At 37.0% G+C, this 17,909-nt stretch overlaps 2 protein-coding genes across 3 annotated transcripts in view; one reads left to right on the plus strand and one right to left on the minus strand.

Annotated features, from left to right (window-relative positions):
• The window catches only part of LOC311085637 (uncharacterized protein), a gene marked incomplete at its 3' end in the record, with an annotated part of 34,717 nt that extends 24,356 nt beyond the window's left edge, over positions 1-10,361 (minus strand). Inside the window, exons 1-5 of the mRNA XM_084118184.1 lie at positions 10,342-10,361; positions 9,735-9,870; positions 5,047-5,151; positions 2,622-2,720; positions 2,009-2,113 (exon numbers count right to left, since the gene is read on the minus strand). Of these exons, the coding sequence (XP_083974310.1) occupies positions 2,009-2,113; positions 2,622-2,720; positions 5,047-5,151; positions 9,735-9,757 (332 nt within the window). The 5' untranslated portion in view covers positions 9,758-9,870; positions 10,342-10,361. The remainder of the gene's footprint in view (positions 1-2,008; positions 2,114-2,621; positions 2,721-5,046; positions 5,152-9,734; positions 9,871-10,341) is intronic.
• A 562-nt stretch (positions 10,362-10,923) lies between these two features.
• LOC311085695 (uncharacterized protein) lies at positions 10,924-17,621 on the plus strand. 2 transcript variants are annotated; one of them, XM_084118281.1, is made up of 5 exons: positions 10,924-11,002; positions 15,966-16,278; positions 16,551-16,703; positions 16,807-16,862; positions 17,417-17,621. In XM_084118281.1, exons 2-5 carry the CDS (start codon positions 16,107-16,109, stop codon positions 17,465-17,467), a joined length of 432 nt encoding a protein of 143 aa, XP_083974407.1. In that variant the 5' UTR covers positions 10,924-11,002; positions 15,966-16,106; the 3' UTR covers positions 17,468-17,621. The 2 variants fall into 2 exon arrangements, with proteins under 2 accessions (XP_083974407.1, XP_083974408.1); XM_084118282.1 differs by lacking the exon at positions 10,924-11,002 and adding an exon at positions 14,917-15,866.
• Positions 17,622-17,909: the final 288 nt, after the last annotated feature.

The following is a 17,909-nucleotide window of genomic DNA, read 5'->3' on the forward strand; positions in this document are numbered from 1 at the left end:
GTTCTGCCTGCTCTGACAATGCTCCCTGCTCAATCTTCTGACCCTCTTCCACTCCACGGACCTGTTCCACCATCCCTCCCCCTGAACTGCTTCCGCTCCACCAACCACCTGGATTTTGTTGAGGGGTTTCGCTTAGCACAAAGCATCTGGAAGCTACTCTTAAGGGAGGGGACTCTGTTATTCCCCATGTATTGTCTGAGCTTTTGTGTTATTCCCTGTTCCTGTGGCCATGTGTGTATTAATTATTTCCTTAACCGTGACACTAGAAATTAATTAATGCTTTAAAGGGGACATATCATGCTAAATCCACTTTTTTAGCCCTTCAATGCATTTTGTTGTATATTTTTTAGTGTTTAGAAGTATAGAATATTTGAAATTAGTCTCTTCAGGTGTTTTGTTGATATCTTTATATTCTGTTTTGGCCTTATTTTTCAACCTGTTCCGATTTTTCTATTCTCTATGACGTTTTGTGAACAATTACGTCACAGTATTTGCAGCGGAACTGCCAAATAAGGACATCGACTACCGGCTCAACACTTCGAGCAATCCGCCATTTTTATTTCTCGCTACGATTTTGTAGTCCAAGCTCAAAGATGCAGAAGTTACGAGAGGGTAAGTTAAAATGTTCGGTTGTTGAATGTAGTAACCCACACACGCTTCATTACACCGTCTCCCAGCATCAGAACCTCTTCGAAGTGCCTGGTTGAGTTTTATTTTTCACGGAAATATACCCACATCTGTGGGTAAAGTCATTTTTGTGTGCGCGAATCACTTCAGTGATAACTACTTCACCAACCTCCGCCAGTATAAAGAAGGATTTGCCGATCGACTTCGTCTGATGGAAAGGGTCAATTCCTTCTATCTTTGGAGACGACAAACAGAGCACTTCGGTAAGCTGTAAAAAAGCTGTACTTTCCTATCTTAAAACACACGGTGGTCAGGGTTTAGGAGTACTTTTGTCTTTTCTTTTTTTTTTAAGTACACATCTGTAGCAGTATTACTGTTGTTGAGTGTCATGATTACTGTGTAACTGTGTGATTTCAGGCAATATTCTAATTTTCTGAGATTTTGATTTTGTGTTTTCACAAGCTGTAAGCCATGATCATCAAAAATATAACAAATAAAGGCTTGAAATGTCTCACTTTCCATTCAATGAGTCTATACAATATATTAGTTTCACATTTTAAGTTGAATTCCTGAAATAAATGAACTTTTTCACGATATTCTAATTTATTGGGAAGCACCTGTATAGTAGTGGGCATGGATGGAGAAGTAAATTTAAATACAGTAACACACCATTGGGATACATCCATATGAAGACGTTGTTCAGGTTCGTCGTCTTCATTTTTATCTTGCGCCTGCGCCGGGTACGACTCTGGCTCGAACATATAAGGCTGGATGGACAAGTCCGTTGTTGACATTTTGTTAACGTTTTTCAAGTTTCTGTGCCGCTAGATAATCGTATCTCTGCAATCAAACTACAAAAATGGCCGAACGGGGTGGAGTTGAACCGAGTGTCACCTCTGAAACCTGGAGAGGGGGCGGGGTATGAAGTGTCTCATTTGCATTTAAAAAGACAGCACCAAAACGAGTTGCTCTCAGATGCACACCAGAAAAGGGGTAAAAAAGGGGCCCGTGGAGCTATAATAATGAGGAATTCTGACCCAAGTATTGCAGTTCCGCTTTATATAGACCACAAATGTATGATTTATATGTAAAAAGGAACAATTTAAAAGCATGATATGTCTCCTTTAAGAAAAAAAAAATCTGAAAAGTTTTATGAAAAAGTATTTATTGTATTTTATTTATTTTATTTCACCAATATTTACTGTGGTCTTTCGCCCTTTGTAACTAAACCACACACAAAAAGAAGAAAATCACATAAAAATGTACAGGTTCACAGTTGTCAATTTCATTTGGCCAAACCAGCAACTTACTACTCCCTACTTCATCAGTACAGAAAGGTGGTTGATTGGAAAAGCAGTTTTATAGAGAACACAAGAAATACCTTTTGGTAGATGATGGTGTTTTCTCACAGAAGTTTGGTCCATCATCTTTTGAGCAGTCACTCTTCATAGACACAGAGCTGGACACACGTGAGAACGATCTTTCCCTAATGACACAAAGAGCAGAAAGGGGGGAAAAAAAGTTACTACAGGAGATACAGTACTACAGTGTCATTTAAAGAGGTTTGACGTTGCAAATGGTACGTAGATGTTATATTGCCCCTGTGTGTAATGTATTTATACATGATTGCCTGTTCTGTATTTCCACTGTGGAATGTAGTGCCCTAGTGGCTACCTGTGTAATTTAATGGCCATATTCATAAACAAGTAAAGCCGTTTACAATTTCTTTCAAAATACTTAAATTTATTTTTCTATTCAGTCAAGTTCTAGTACATACACTAAGTTAACATCACTGCATGTTAGTGTAACGTGTTTGTTCTGTTTTGGTTCTGTCATTTGCTCCTGTGATCTTCTGCTTGTTTGTTTTGGATTCTCCTTCGCTTTATATAGACACACACCCCGTGACAGTTACATGTGATGATAGATTTTACTTATTTAATAATAATTAAATCAATGGATCGCCTGTAAGACGCTTGGAGAAACAGATGAAATACCTTTTGTTAGATGGGGTTTTCTCACGGAAATTTGGTCCATCATCTTTTGAACAGTCACTCTTCACAGACACAGAGGACAAATGTGAGCCTGATCTTTCACTAATGACAAAGAAACAAGAGAAGAAGAAAAAAACACTTTACTACAGGAGATAATTCAGTCTCATTTGAAAAAGGTGCAATGTTGCATATGGTAATTAGATGGGTAGATGGAAAAAACAACAGCCAAGGAGGCTTTCTGTGAACTCTCAGCCTGCTCTTACACAGCCAAGGACACCATCTCTGAACCCATCTCTTTGCCTCTGTTCTGTCACAGCCAAGGAACCCTTCATTGAACTGTCTGCCAAAATCAACTCATGGCCAAGGTGGTGGTCCCCTGCTCCACCATAGAGGTCACCAGCACCGCTAGCTCCACCATCATCAGTCAAGTCATCAGTCATCAGGTCTCCAACTCATCAGCTCTTCAAGTCATCAGCTCAGCCCTGGCCACCTGTTCTGCCTGCTCTGACAATGCTCCCTGCTCAGTCTTCTGACCCTCTTCTAGTGATGTTACGTATGACACTGAAGCTTCGATGCGCGTATCACACAAGTGACACAATTTCTAGTGAATCCCCGTATCGGGGTGTGTATTGGTTTACTAGTCACGTGATCGATGACAAACGAAGCCTCACTTTCTGTCCAATCATGTGCACGTTTCGCTTTGGGTGTCAGAAGGCTGAACTCCAGATCTTATTCAAGAGTCATTGTTGCCTCAGTCTGGTTGATGGGTTTGTGAGGAGAGTGCTGTACTTTGAAAGTTAATCAATATATTACATTTAAATAACCAACATTTATTTTTCACTACTTAGGCTATTATTTTTTGTTGTTTTTGTGTCTTTTTGTTTTTTTGTAAAATCTTTGCACTTTTTGGTGATTTTAGGTAATTTGGTGTTGGTATTTGGGTTTAAGGTGGGATTAGGTGGGAAGGGATAGGGTGTTGGTGTTTGGTGAAGGGTTTGTATTTAGAGCAATGGCAACAGCCAAAAATAATAAAAATGAATGAATCATATGAGCTTATATTATATTTTATTGTCACACTTTAATGGGAAAATGAATTTATTTAATGAACAAATCAAACACAAACATGTAAGGCTTTTATTTGTACACATAACATTGAAACTATGGAGTGTTTTGTGGTTGCTTCATCTGCCAGAGCTTCTAACACAGGCTTCTGGCTGCTTTATTTTAAATAAGCACCAGATGGCGCTGTTCTCGACCAGTTCTCGACACTCTCGAAGCTTTGAATCTTTTCCTAGAACAGTCAGGGGAAAGCCTCAGTGATTCATGAGGCTTCATTTCCCCATCCCTACCCTCTTCCACTCCACGGAACTGTTCCACCATCCCTCCCCATGAACTGCTTCCACTCCACCAACCACCTGGATTTTGTTGTGGGGTTTTCGCTTAGCACAAAGCATCTGGAAGCTACTCTTAAAGGGATACTCCACCGTTTTTTCATATTAAACTATGTTATTCCTTTAACTAAGACGAGTTGATACATACCTCTCTCGTCTCAGTGCGTGCACTTAATCGCTCTGGCGCGGCGACACTTTGATAGCACTTAGCTTAGCCCAGTTCATTCAATATGGGCCAAGCAGAGAAGCTACCAAACACCTCCACGTTTTCCCTATTTAAATACAGTTACTCGCGTAGTGTAACTCGACCTAGGACGGTGACACAAAACAAAACGTTGTGCTTTTCTAAGCGTGTAAAATGGATAACTATATTGTATGGCGGAATACCATAGCAAGTGCTTGTGATCACTTCGACTTGGCGCAGTAATATCTTCACTCGTGAAAAATCCTCTCACCAGCCCCCGCTCCCTCTAGTGAAGATAAAACTGCGCCAAGTCGAAGTGCTCACAAGCACTTAGGGAAAACGTGGAGGTGTTTGGTAGCTTCTCTGCTTGGCCCATATTGAATGAACTGGGCTAAGCTAAGTGCTAACAAAGTTTCGCCGCAAGACAGAGCGATTTAGTGCACGCACTGAGACGAGAGAGGTATGTATCAACTCGTCTTAGTTAAGGGAATAACATAGTTTAATATGAAAAAACGGTGGAGTATCCCTTTAAGGAAGGGGACTCTGTTATTCCCCATGTCTTGTCTGAGCTTTTGTGTTATTCAATGTTCCTGTGGCCATGTTTGTAGTTTTCCCTGTTGGTTAATCTTACCCAGGTGAATCTTGTTAACTCATTATCTTGTTAAGCTTGCCCCTGTGTATTAATAGCCATTAATAGTGTAGCCAATGGTGTATTAATTATTTTCTTAACTGTGACACTAGAAATTAATTAATGCTTTAAGAAAAAAAAATCTGAAAAGTTTTATGAAAAAGTATTTATTGAAATACTTTCTTTCAGTCTATGTGTAGCAACAATAAGAAACCCATTACATACCTTTTGGTAGATGATGTCCTTTTCTCACTGAAGTTTGGTCCATCATTTTTTGAATGGTCACCCTTCACAGACACAGAGCTGTATACAGGTGAGCCTGATCTTTCACTAATGACAAAAAAAAACAAAAAAAACACACACATTACTATTACTAATAGTAATAACTATTACTATTACTATTACTTGTGTATAATATGTTATTCAATTTATCAATTTAATTAATTAATCAATTTTTCCTTTGGATTTGAGTGAAGAATAATAATGAATGGTTTTAGTATCATGAGCAATGCATTCAGCACCAAGGCAAGGCAAGTTTATTTATATAAAACATATTATACACAATGGTAATTCAAAGTGCTTTACATAGAAGAAATTAAAATAATCAAAAGAAATGAGAATAATTAAAACAGTTTAGAATAAATAAAATAAAATACATTACAAACAGTCAGATGAACAGCGGCACAGTGTTCATTCAGTAAATGCATAGCTAAACAGAAGTGTTTTGAGTCTGGATTTGAAAGTGACTATTTTAGGAGCACATCTGATCTACTCTAGAAGCTGGTTCCAGCTGCGGCTGGCATAAAAGCAGACTCTCCTTGCTTTGAGTGAACCCTTGGTATTTCTAGCTGATATGATCCTAATGATCTGAGTAATCTGTTATTTTTAAGTGAGCATATCTGCAATGTATTGAGGTCCTAGGCCATTGAGTGATTTATATACCAGTAATAATACTTCAAAATCAATACTAAATGTAACTGGTAGCCTGTGTAAGGACCTGAGGACTGGTGTGATATGATGTCACGGTTTGAGTTTTGTTCCTTGTTTCTGTTTCATCTATGTCATGTGATCCCGCCATGTGTTCCCTTGTCTAATGTGTTATGTTGTTATTGGTTCATTGTTTCATTGTTCACAGGTGTCCCTTGTCTAGTCGTTAGTCTTGTGTATTTAAGCCCTCATGTTTGCCCTGTGTCTTTGTCTATTATTGAATGTTTCATGTTTGATTATGTTTTGAAATAAAGTTGCATTTGGGTTCTCAACCAGCTTGCCTCAAGTGGATTCATTCGTAACAGATGTTCATATTTTCTGGTTCTGCTCAGAATCCTGGCGGCAGCGTATTGTATGAGCTGCAGCTGTCTAATGGTCTTTTTGGGAAGGCCAGTGAGAAGTCCATTACAATAATCCACTAAAAGCCCTGATTACTGAATGTAGACCGGAAATTGCTTTCTAAAGTTTTAGCAATGTGTCTTGAACAATTTTGTCTACGATAATTGGGATCGATCAAACAGGATTTATACAGGGTAGGAATTATTCTGATAATATTAGATGCCTTTTAAATGTTATTTACGCATTTAAAGGCAAATCCATAGATTAGTTGGTGCTGTCTTTGGATGCAGAGAAGGCGTTTGACCATGTTGAATGGTCCTATCTTTTCTTTGTTTTGGAAAAAATTGTTTTAGGTGAAAATTGTGTGCAGTGGTTCAGAGTGCTGTATGCAGACCCAAGCTCTGCTGTATTGACAAATGGCTTTTGATCTGATTATCTCCTATGCATAGAGGCACCAGGCAGGGTTGCCCCCTGTCACCGCTTTTATTTGCAATGGCTATAGAGCCTCTGGCTGAAGCGATCAGATCGGCAACATCTATTTCAGGTTTACAGGTGGGACATACAGTATACATCATAAGATTGCGCTTTATGCTGATGATGTACTGGGGTTGTTTTTTTTTTTTGGGGGGGGGGGGGGGGTTGCTAAGTTTATGCTAAGTTTATCTGAACCTGAGAGGTCAGTTAATGCTCTGATTGAGTTGAACTGGTTCAGTACTTTCTCTGGTTATAAAATTAATTTAGCTAAATCTGAAGCAATGCCTTTAGGTACTCTTATTTCCAAACCTAATATTGTGCCATGTTTTCCTTTAAGTGGTCACCTCTAAGTTTCATCTATTTAGGTATTTCAATCTACATCTTCGAAGCAATTGTATGAATCTAATTTGTTCCTTTATTTGAGAAAATACAGCAAGATTTAGAATGCTGGAATTCCTTGCCAGTATCTTTGCTAGGTCTGATATTACTTGTGAAAATGATTGTATTACCCAAATTATTATGTCCTATTCGAATGGTTCCTATACTGTTCTCAAATAGGGCATTAAAGGGCATGATTAGCTGGATGACTTCCTTCATATGGAATAAACGCAAGCCTAGATTAAAAATGTCCGTACTTTATCTCCCAAGTTCTATGGAAGGGTTGGATTTTCCAAATATAGAGATCTATCAGTTAAGTTCTCATCTGAGATACATTGCAAAGTGGGTTAGTAATGATTCCTCCTCTACTTGGTTAGATATTGAATCTTCCTTATCACAATTCCTTTAAGAGATCTTCTTTTTGTTAAGAGTTTTCAAAAAATAAAAGGAATTTATGATAATCCAATTATAGTTAACACTCTGAAAGCATGGAGATTGGTCTGTAAGCTTGAAGGTATCTAAATTGACTTCTTTCTTTACCCCAATATTAAATAACCCTGATTTCACTCCAGGAAATTTGGATGATGGTTTTAAACGTTGGTGTAACTTAGGACTTATTAGGCTTGGGGATATGTTTTCAGACAATAAATTAATGTCATTTATGGAGTTAAATTCAGAAGTATCAGTTGTTCAAACAGGATTTTTTTCGTTTCCTCCAATTAAGACATTACGAATAACACAACACTTATTAGGAATTGTGAAATATCTTGAGTTGAGAGGTTATTATTTTTATCATCAGGAAAAATCTGGGTAGGTTTTATGGTTCTTTGTGTTCAATCTCTTCTGCTGATACCCAGAGTATTAAAACTAAATGGGAAGAAGAGTTAGCTACTGACATTGATGATGAAACATGGGATGACATTTGGTCTTATGCTAAGAAAATATCTGTTTGTACATGTACAAGAGAAATAAAATTTAAAATAATACATAGGCTCCATATTTCCCATAAGCGCAGGCATTTTTTTAACCCCTCTCTATGTGTTTAAAATGTAAAACTGAAGTAGGTACTTTAACACATTGTCTGTGGTCATGTAACAGACTGCAGCGGCATTGGTGTTTAGTTCTAGGGGAAATGGAAAAGATCTTTAATATTCAGTTGGATTTTGAACCAGTGTCACTGGTGTTTGCTATACCTAATGGACGCATTGTTTCATCGGCTAATAAGAAATTGTACAATATTCTATCCTTTGCTGCCAGAAAAAAAGTTGAGTTGATTCCCCTGAAGCGTCTAACCTATGCATTACATCAAAAAACATGCCAGTTTTATAACGTCTGGACCTCATATCTAGACTATTTGGAAACCCATCTTTGCCCTATTATTACAATGAATTTTGTAATTGTATAACTCCCTGGACATTTAACATGTGTCCTTTTCTGCATCATTTTGAAATATGTTATTGTTTTGTTTTTAAAAACGGGTGCAAAGTTGTGAGACCTGGCAGATCCCTGATGTTTAACACCTCAGCCAATAAACCTTGATCACTATTGGCATCTTTGTGACCTTACGAATGTAAAATGCCTTTTTGGCATAGAAACTAAAGTTGTAACTGAGAAGCAGGACACTTTGTTCATTTACAACCCTACACCTTAACTGGTCTCTGAACATGACACTTCTTCATTTCACTTTATTCTTGAGTGTTTATTGCATTCTCTTAGACTCATATACTAACACTAAGTCTTATCCTCCATCTTACTGAGCTTCATAAAAGGATAGTTCACCCAAAAATGAACTTTCTGTCAGGAACACTATCGTCAAATACGATTGACATTTAGCATACAGTTAGGATTGATGGAATGGTTCTGTTCTGGGCAAGAACTCCCAGCGCATCCATGCAGCCTAGCATAAATAAGAGGAGGGAGAGCAGCAATAACCCCTCTTAGGGTAAACAGAACCAACACGAATGTTTTGCAGATATCATTAATTCAAGATTTTAAAGAACAACATAATTCAAGGATTTATTCTGATTCAAAGGGAGGAGGAGCTGGGGATGGAGGAGGGTAATTAGCTCCTGAGAAACGCAATAACTGCTGATAATATTGAAGGAGCTTATATATGTATACAGTGATAGGCGTCGTATTCCTATAAGTAGACGTGGATCAGCTGAGAGTCAGCCCCCCTGACCTGCCAGAACTGACGCTACGCTTAATTTTTGTCATAATTTACTTACCCTTAGTTTGTTCCAAACCAGTATGAGTTTCTTTCTTCTGTTGAACACAAAAGAAGATATTTTGAAGAGTGTCGGAAACCAAACAGTTGATGGTAGCCATTGACTTCCATAATAGGAAAAAAAATAAGGTACTATGGAAGTCAATGGCCACTGTCAACTCTCTGGTTACCAACATTCTTCAAAATATCTTCTTTTGTGTTCAACGCAGGAACGAAACTCATACAGGTTTGGAACAACTTGTGGGTGAATAAATGATGACAGAAATAAAACATTTGGGTGAACTATACCTTTAAGGATGGAGCTGGATTATCACTTTAGCTTATCATGATTTCAGTAAAGCATATTGTAATGAATTGTATACTCAAAGTTTATGATTGTTGATTAATGATGACTGTTTGAGAAATAGAACTAAAACTTTATGACAAATACACTGCCTTACGCTAACAGAGTTACAATTTTGACACAGTATTGTTTAAAAGGACTATCTGAAAACAGACTCAGTCTTACCTCTGTTTCTCTGAGAGACTCATCTTAGAGAGAGAGTCCTTTCCTCGCTCCTCTGACACACTGCAGCTAAACTGCCATTGAAAACAGATCAGCACTGGGATCGATGTGTTGAAGACATTCAGCTGCTCAGCACGACCTGGAAATGACCATAATGTTATGAGGTGAATATAATTGTGTGTTGAGGTGGTAACAAACAATCTGCACAAAAATAACATGGGTGTAACCAAATGTTTAGGTGCATTTCAAATAACAAACAAAACATAACAAAATAAAAACATAACTATGCAAGGAGAAACACTTTTTTCAGTGCTGCTGGATCAAAACATTGAAGGGAAAACTGAACATATATTGCAGTTTTACAGTATATGATTTTACACTCATATTTACTTATCACCAACGAACCATCTTTTCATTTGATTTCACATCATTAGAATTTATTGTATGGCTATTCATTTCAAATGCTCCCACAATGGTTAAAATTGTTAATATAGGTCATTGTGCTATATGAACAGAAAAGTTCTATTTAATTATAGCTTACATTTGTTACATTTGAGAAACAAAAATACATTAAAGCATCATTACGTTACGTTACTTGATGTTTACTTACATCATTACGTAAACTGTACGTGCTTGGGGTCTGAAATGCTTTCGATTTTGCATCATCACAAAATAACAGGCAAAAATAAAATGAAGGAATTAAAAAAAATGCCATTTAATACTTGTATTGAAAAATCATTACCTGTTCTTAAAAAAAATAAAATAAAAATAAAAATAAAAAAATATCGTCAAATGCGATTGACAACTAGCATGCAGTTTGGATTGACGGTTCTGTTCTGGACAACTCATGCGCAGCCATGCAGTCAAGCATGAATAAGCGCAGGGAGGGCAGCAACCCTCCTTATGGTACAAACAACAGTAGGCTACCAACATGCAGGCCCGTCGCGACAAGGCAAGCAAACCAAGCAATTGCTTGGGGCCCCGAGCTGGCCTGGGGCCCCAAGACAACGACTGGTTAAGAATAAACTGCAATGACAAACTGTGTGAGCGCCCCTTTGATAGTCAATGCAGTAAAGTGCAATGACACTGTTATCGGGATCCCCCTCAAGGGGGCCCCCCTCAGTAGTCGCTGACAGCAGCCAGCCAGCCAACCACGTGATCTCTGCTGCCGGCAAAATACAAAACCTCCTCGGCAGTCATCATGAAGCGGAATTATGCTTCAGGAAGCCAGAAAAGAAAGAAAAGAAAGAAGAGAACGGTAAAACAAGATAGTAAGTGATAAATTACACTGGATAAAATAGCTCTACTTGTCTTGTACAAATGGTGTAATTTTGCAACAGGTAAGCTAGCAAAAATATGTTTATGTTAGCTGTCTGCCTGACGGCAAATGCTGCTTGTAACGAACAGTTAGTGCAACTTTTTTTTTCGAACGGACGGAATATGGTTACATACTACTATAATATGTTTTTTAACGGGATAAGGAAGAAGCAGATCTGTTCCAGAATCACCGTTTATCGTATTTAATGACATGACATTATTATAGCTTTGTAATAGGTTTTGATTAAAGTGGCATAGCATGCTATATTAACTATTCCACCGTGATAATCTATTTACAAAATGGGGGTTAGGAAAACCACACAATAAATTCCGTGCATCAAACATTAGCTTGGGATGTTTTTAAGCATTGGTAGTTGTGAAAGCAGCTTCCCTCCTAATATCAAAATATGGAAATGCTAACATATATTTTCGGTAACACTTTATAACCATCATTAATAGATAGTAAATTGTTAGTTATTTAATCTTTAGTTAATTGTCATTTAACTGTTAGCAACAGTCTTTTTACTTAATAAATACTTTGTAACCCATCTATAAACATTATTTAACCAGAAAGAGGCAGGAACATGATTTTTTCATAGCTTATTTTGTATGTAACGGGATACGGTTGTGACAGTTTATGCAAATATGACATTACTTTTATAAGTTACCAATGGATCTTGAACAGTTACTTCAAGGTTACTGCAAATGTTCAATTGTTGAAAATGTTAAAATTTTAAGCACAGTATATGCAACAGCAGTATTTGCACTTGTAAACATTTTTTATTTATATAAAGTGGGTGAACTATATGTGCCCCGATCTGGCGAAATGAGTCGGAAGTCGCAACGTTCCATTTTAAGATATGGGCCGATTATGTGGAAAAACAATGAAATAATAATTTGAAAAAAAAAGTTTTTTTTTTGCTAAATTTCAAAGAACAGACATTCAAAAATAATCTCCTAAAGTTTCGTGGTCCAGATAATTGAGTAAAGGTATTTAAATGACTAATAAAGTTTACAAAGTTTTACTACATTCGCTGAAAATGAATATTGCTTTTCTCAACTCCTCTCGTCACGTCTGAGCATTCCCCGGGAATCCCCTCAAACGTCTCTGCTCTCCAAATATGGTGTTTCACGTTGTATAGAACCAATCAAAAAGCTTAGAAATGTACACAAACGCTGATCATTTGTCAATGGGAAGCCCCGTTTCGACTGACCGGCACGCGATTGGTCCAGCCATCCTCCTGTCAGACTCGTAGCGCTATGTGTAAACAAGCTAGCAGATCTCCTCAGAAAGATTAAATATTATTAATTTGAGAAATGTCGCTGTCAAAAGAGAGCAAAGTCGCCAAAAAGTCGCCAAAAGCGTTGAACTCACTAGAGGCTTCTAACCTAAGCTCTGCTGCTGGTCAGCAAGAGTGGCTAAGGCTACTAGTCAGTGATTGTTTTGGATCTGGAGACGTGTCATCCTCTGATGACAGCGACAGCAGTGACAGCCCTGTGGTATTTATCGTGTATGGATGTGAGTGAGTGCAATTATTCTGTGAGTGTATTTATCTGCAAGGAGAATCCATTACAATGTGTTTGATTTATTTTAACCCAATAGGCCTACAAAAAAACTAATTTAAAAAAGCAAGAGAAAGGGTAGCATTTGGCATTTATAATAGGCCTACAAAAAAACTAATTTAAAAAAGCAAGAGAAAGGGTAGCATTTGGCATTAAATTATATACAGATACAATTAAAATGCCACATAACCATAACATATAACATTTACTTTACTAATTTACTATCTATGATTACTAATCAGTCACGTATTAACGAATAAGGCAAATCAGCTGTTCTCCCTCATAGACTGTTACAAAGTAGAACATGAGCAGTTTTAAGAAACACCTCACTGAATTCAGGTGCTAGTAAAGTGTAGGTGAATCTTGTAAGCAATGACTCAGGAAGAACAATGTACAATTGAAGATTATAAGATTTAGTCACTACATGGGCTACAGTATAACTGCAACAGAATTTCAACACACACAAAAATGAGGACATGGACATGAAGACTTTGCATAACAAATAGCGGTCACAACACCGGTGGTACAAAATCAGTTAGTCTCCATTTACAATTTGTGCCCATATTCTCAGATCAGAACAGTTCATATCTGATATATAATGAACATTTTAGATTTTGCTGTACAGAGACATCACATCATCACACATATTAATGTATCCTCATAGATACAGTATTATAGTGACTCTTCTGAGGATCTATATATATATATATATATATATATATATATATATATATATATATATATATATATATATATACATAACTGACTTAATACAGATTAAAATTATGTATATAAAACATAAGAGATAATTTCTAAAATGTGTAGAAATGTGTCTGGTATTATAGCATGGGCGATCACATGCAGTGAACCCATCAACCAGTCTATATGTTTTTACCTGATCTCGGATCAGTTATATAAGTTTGGACATTTTATTAACACATTTGTATAATACAAATGAAGAAGATTTGTCTCTGAATAGCCAAGCCATAAAAAAAGTAAAAAAAATTAAATAAAACAAATCACAAAACACACTACAAATTAATAAACTAACATAAATTATACAAAATGTTTATGCTTCATTCTGAAGAGTTGGTATTTCGTAGATTGCATATTGAAACCAGGGGCACGTTCAAGTTCAAAACGGTGCGCAACGTTTTGCTACGGTTTCCGGGTTGAACGTCATGTTTCCTGGAAACGGCGTGCACCGGTGTGCAACGGGGTTTGAGATACGTTTTCTCTTGTTTGGTGGGTGTGTCAGAACTGCAGTCCAATCAGCAGCAACATGTATATAAAGCACACGGTATTAAAGTGAACTCGCACAATGGGTTCAAGGAAAGTAATTTACGAATGTCTTCGATGCAGCTCGGTATACACAACAACTGAGGATATTAGAAGACATGTTTGTTTTATTGTAAAAATATAGGTTATCAACATAATGATGTAGTTGCTTATGTTTTTAGCTTCATTGCAAGTGTATGACATTTGGTATAGAAATAAACAATGGTAATTAAGTGCTTTTCCTAAAAAAGAGAAAGAAAATACAGGGTATTAAAACAGTATGAACTACAAATAAAGTCAGTATGTGAGGCTAAATAGATGCGTTTTAGTCTGAATTAGGTAAGATGTGTGCTTCCACTTCAGTTTCAGCAATCCCTTCACTCGATTGGGATGTTCTCTTTTGTTCTGGGCGGCAAGTGCAGTAACTGTAACATCGGGCATATTTTGTACTATTAAACACATATTTATACCGACTTCATCAGGCTCCGAAAATTCTTCACAAAGAACACAAAGAATGGCCTTCTCAGCTGCCATAGTTGCAACTCTTGCGTCATCAGAACAGTGTGTTCAACGCATCACCGTTTCTGTTTAAAAAACGTTGTGCAACGTTTTGTCGGGGCTGAACGCAGCCCTGTTTGAAAGATTTTGAACAGTTCTGTTATTGGGATGATTTTCACTGTTCTGATTGGTTGTCTCTGCTGTAGTGGGCGTGGCTGCTGTTGTGAGGTCACTATCAGTCCGTCACTGATGAATCAGACATTCTCACATCAGGACACTAGGGGGCGATGATGATGATGATGATCCCTTTTAACAAGCCTCAGAGGATTTTTGTACAGAAAACTTAGCATTGTGAAATAATTTTATTATTTTTTAGGCCTATACTCCCCTATATCCACCCTAAGATCAGCAGAAGAGCACAGTATGTAAAGCATATACATACACTCCAAAGTATATAGCAAGCACCTTTATAAAATACATTTGCCATACCCTTCTAACAAATCTAGCCGGTGTTTTTTTTTGTCTTTTTAGTTCTGCTGTGGTGTTTGTGGTTTTGGAAGCTGGGAGATCAGTTTATATCAGCTCCAAATAAGACAATCATATACAGGCTGTTTTCTACTGAAATAGACACTGTCAAAATGCTCTACAGGGCGTTGCCTCTGAGAGAAATGAGAAGTGAGAAAAAAAAAAAAAAAAACTGACGATGTCTAACATTCAATGGGCTATTGCAGAAAATACAATATATATCAATGCACGATGCCATCTGATTCCATCACTATACTGTAATTTTAAAATCTCTTTAAAAAATAATTATGATGAGGTTGTTTCTGTTGAAAATGATAGTCAAACATTTCTAGTTGTGGCATTGACCCTTAAAGTGACCAATGTTTATTCAGTGTGAAATGACGCAGTTCAGAAACTAATAAAATAGATGAAACAGCGCTTCACACGATCACACCAACAAATGTGTGAACTTTAGTTATGTGATTCATAAACATGGTGACTATATTTTATATGCCACACTACAGATATTGTTCCTAAAATAAAACTGGTAAAACCTCAGACGTTGTATTAAGCAGCAAAGCCTACTGGGGAAAAAAAACTCAAAACATGCAGCATTGTGAGATCCCATGTTCATATGTTTAAAAGATTGCTTTATTTATAATGACAACAGTAACTGTATTTTGGTGGAAACTATGCTAAGGGGTTTATTACATTATATTGTTTATTTGGCCAACATAAATGTTAGTTTTCTTTGACTGTATCATGTGACTAGCCTATAGTCAGAGTGTGAAGCGCGTTCATGTACACAGACGCGCTCATGAACTGTTGTTTATTCTTCCTGTCTGAAGAGTTTCTTTATAAACCTCAGATTATCTACTGATATTTTTCAGATCATAGAGTGATTTTATGTCAGGCTGTTGGAGATGTTGTTGCTCACACTTATTATGTTCTCTTTGAGTTTGTGTTGTCTATCTGGTGAGTTATAAACATGTTTTTATACTTCTAGTAATAATGTATACAGTTAAAAATGTTCAGAGGATTTTCATTAGCTGTTAATAATATTGTGTTCTCCAGGAGTGTTTGGTGACAGAGATGCAGTGAAGTCAGTGTCAGTGATGGAGGGAGATTCTGTCACTCTAAACCCTGATCTTACAGACATACAGAGATGAAGAGATCGAGTGGAGGTTTGGAAACATTCGCATCGCTAGAGTGATCATGAACATTACTAGATATGATAATGATGAGAGATTCAGAGACAGACTGAAACTGGATCAGACTGGATCTCTGACCATCAGTGACATCAGAACCACAGACTCTGGACTTTATCAACTAAGAACCATTATTAGGAGTAAGGAGTTTATCAAGAGATTCAATGTTACTGTTGATGGTGAGTAGAGAATTACAGTGTACTTTTACTGTCTTCTTCATATTCTTGTACATGTAATCAAGGTACATGTAAAACTGCTTTGGGCCAAAGTTTGATAGAAAATAAAAAAATGTCTGACCAATCTCATCAGACACCAGACTGAACAACATCACTGAACTCTGACAGATATGTTCAAGCACATCAATAGTCATAATTAGCATTTAAAGTTTTAACAAAGTTGTCTTTTTTTTGTCGATCAAACTGGCACTAATGTCTCTTTTTCGCCATTACAGTACCAGAACCACATCCCCCATCACAGTCTCCTCCTCCTCCTCCTCCAGTCTCAGTGTCTCTGATAGTGCTGATGTCTTCTTCTGCTGCTGGATCTCTGATGATCGTGGCTGTTATCATGATCTTCTGTATGTGCAGGAAACACACAGACACAGGTACTGTAGATGCACGTACAGCTTATACATCTGTAAACAATAATGTGGAGCAGCAATATTATAGGAAAATACATGTTTTGATTGAACATGTCTGTCATTACAGTTGTAGACGAGACTCACGCTGATGCAACACTCTACACACACACTGAACAAATAATGGTGAGTTTAGTGACATTTACATTTATTCACTTAGCCTTTTTTTTTTTTTTCAAAATGTAATGAGCAATGCAATATAATATTACTACTGTTTTAAACACTGCACATTAAATATTGGCAAATATGTTTAACAAGTTTGTGAAATAGTATATGCTGTTATTCCATTATAAATAAATCATGCTTCCTGTGCTAAATGTCTGTCTGACTTGTTTGCATCTATATATTTAGCACTGTATTTGCTCTTGTCCTGATATCTGATGTTGAACATGTTTTATTTCCACAGTCCACTTGCTTTTATTTTTTGCTACTGTTATGAAAGCTGCTATTGTTTTACAAAATTTCATAATAAAAGTCCCAAGAATATAACAGAGATCATTACACACAAACACAAGACCATCATTCAGTGTGAGAAACATTGACTCATACCCCGTAATATCTATTGATGAATTTTCAGCAAATTTCTGTCATTTATTAATTTTGAGCTCTTGCTGTTTTTGCATCTGAAATATCAGGTTTGTTTTTCTCCTTTGACCTTTTGTGTTTGTCTTTTCCAACAGAAATCTGAAATGACAGAGGTGGTTTATACATGTTTAATCACAGATAAATGATCAACCTCTCTGTGATTCTGTTTCTTTACAAATGATATGTTGATCATCGTATTGACATTTGTGTTTTATACTGTATTACTCTTTCAAATAAAATAAAATGTATATTTGTTGAATTAAATCATGCTTTTGGATTCCTTTAAACTGATATTGATATTCACATATGATCATCATCACAATAAAATATTTTGGGCCAGATTTACTAAAAAAAGGGCAAATTAGCGTGAGACCGCAATCCCACAAAACCACTGGTGGGAGAGGAAAGTTCAGCCAGCAACAATATCACCCTGTAGCACAAGACAACCTGGTTGCCCACTGAAGCTAAGCAGGGCTGAGTCTAGTCAGTACCTGGATGAGAGACGGAAAACTAGGTTGCTGCTGGACGAGGTGTTAGTAAGGCCAGTAGGGGGCGCTAACGCCCCAGTATAGTGACGGGGACACTATA

Source organism: Abramis brama (assembly GCF_963993115.1).
Source record: "Abramis brama genome assembly, chromosome: 6".
Lineage (NCBI taxonomy): Eukaryota > Metazoa > Chordata > Actinopteri > Cypriniformes > Leuciscidae > Abramis > Abramis brama.

What these genes read in the sequence shown, in the direction of transcription:
- LOC311085695 (XM_084118281.1), top strand. Translation starts at nt 16,107, where the DNA reads ATGAACATTACTAGATATGATAATGATGAGAGATTCAGAGACAGACTG. An exon ending in ATTCAATGTTACTGTTGATG is followed by an intron (nt 16,279 to 16,550) that starts GTGAGTAGAGAA and finishes TCGCCATTACAG; the next exon opens with TACCAGAACCACATCCCCCA. An exon ending in CACACACTGAACAAATAATG is followed by an intron (nt 16,863 to 17,416) that starts GTGAGTTTAGTG and finishes CTTTTCCAACAG; the next exon opens with AAATCTGAAATGACAGAGGT.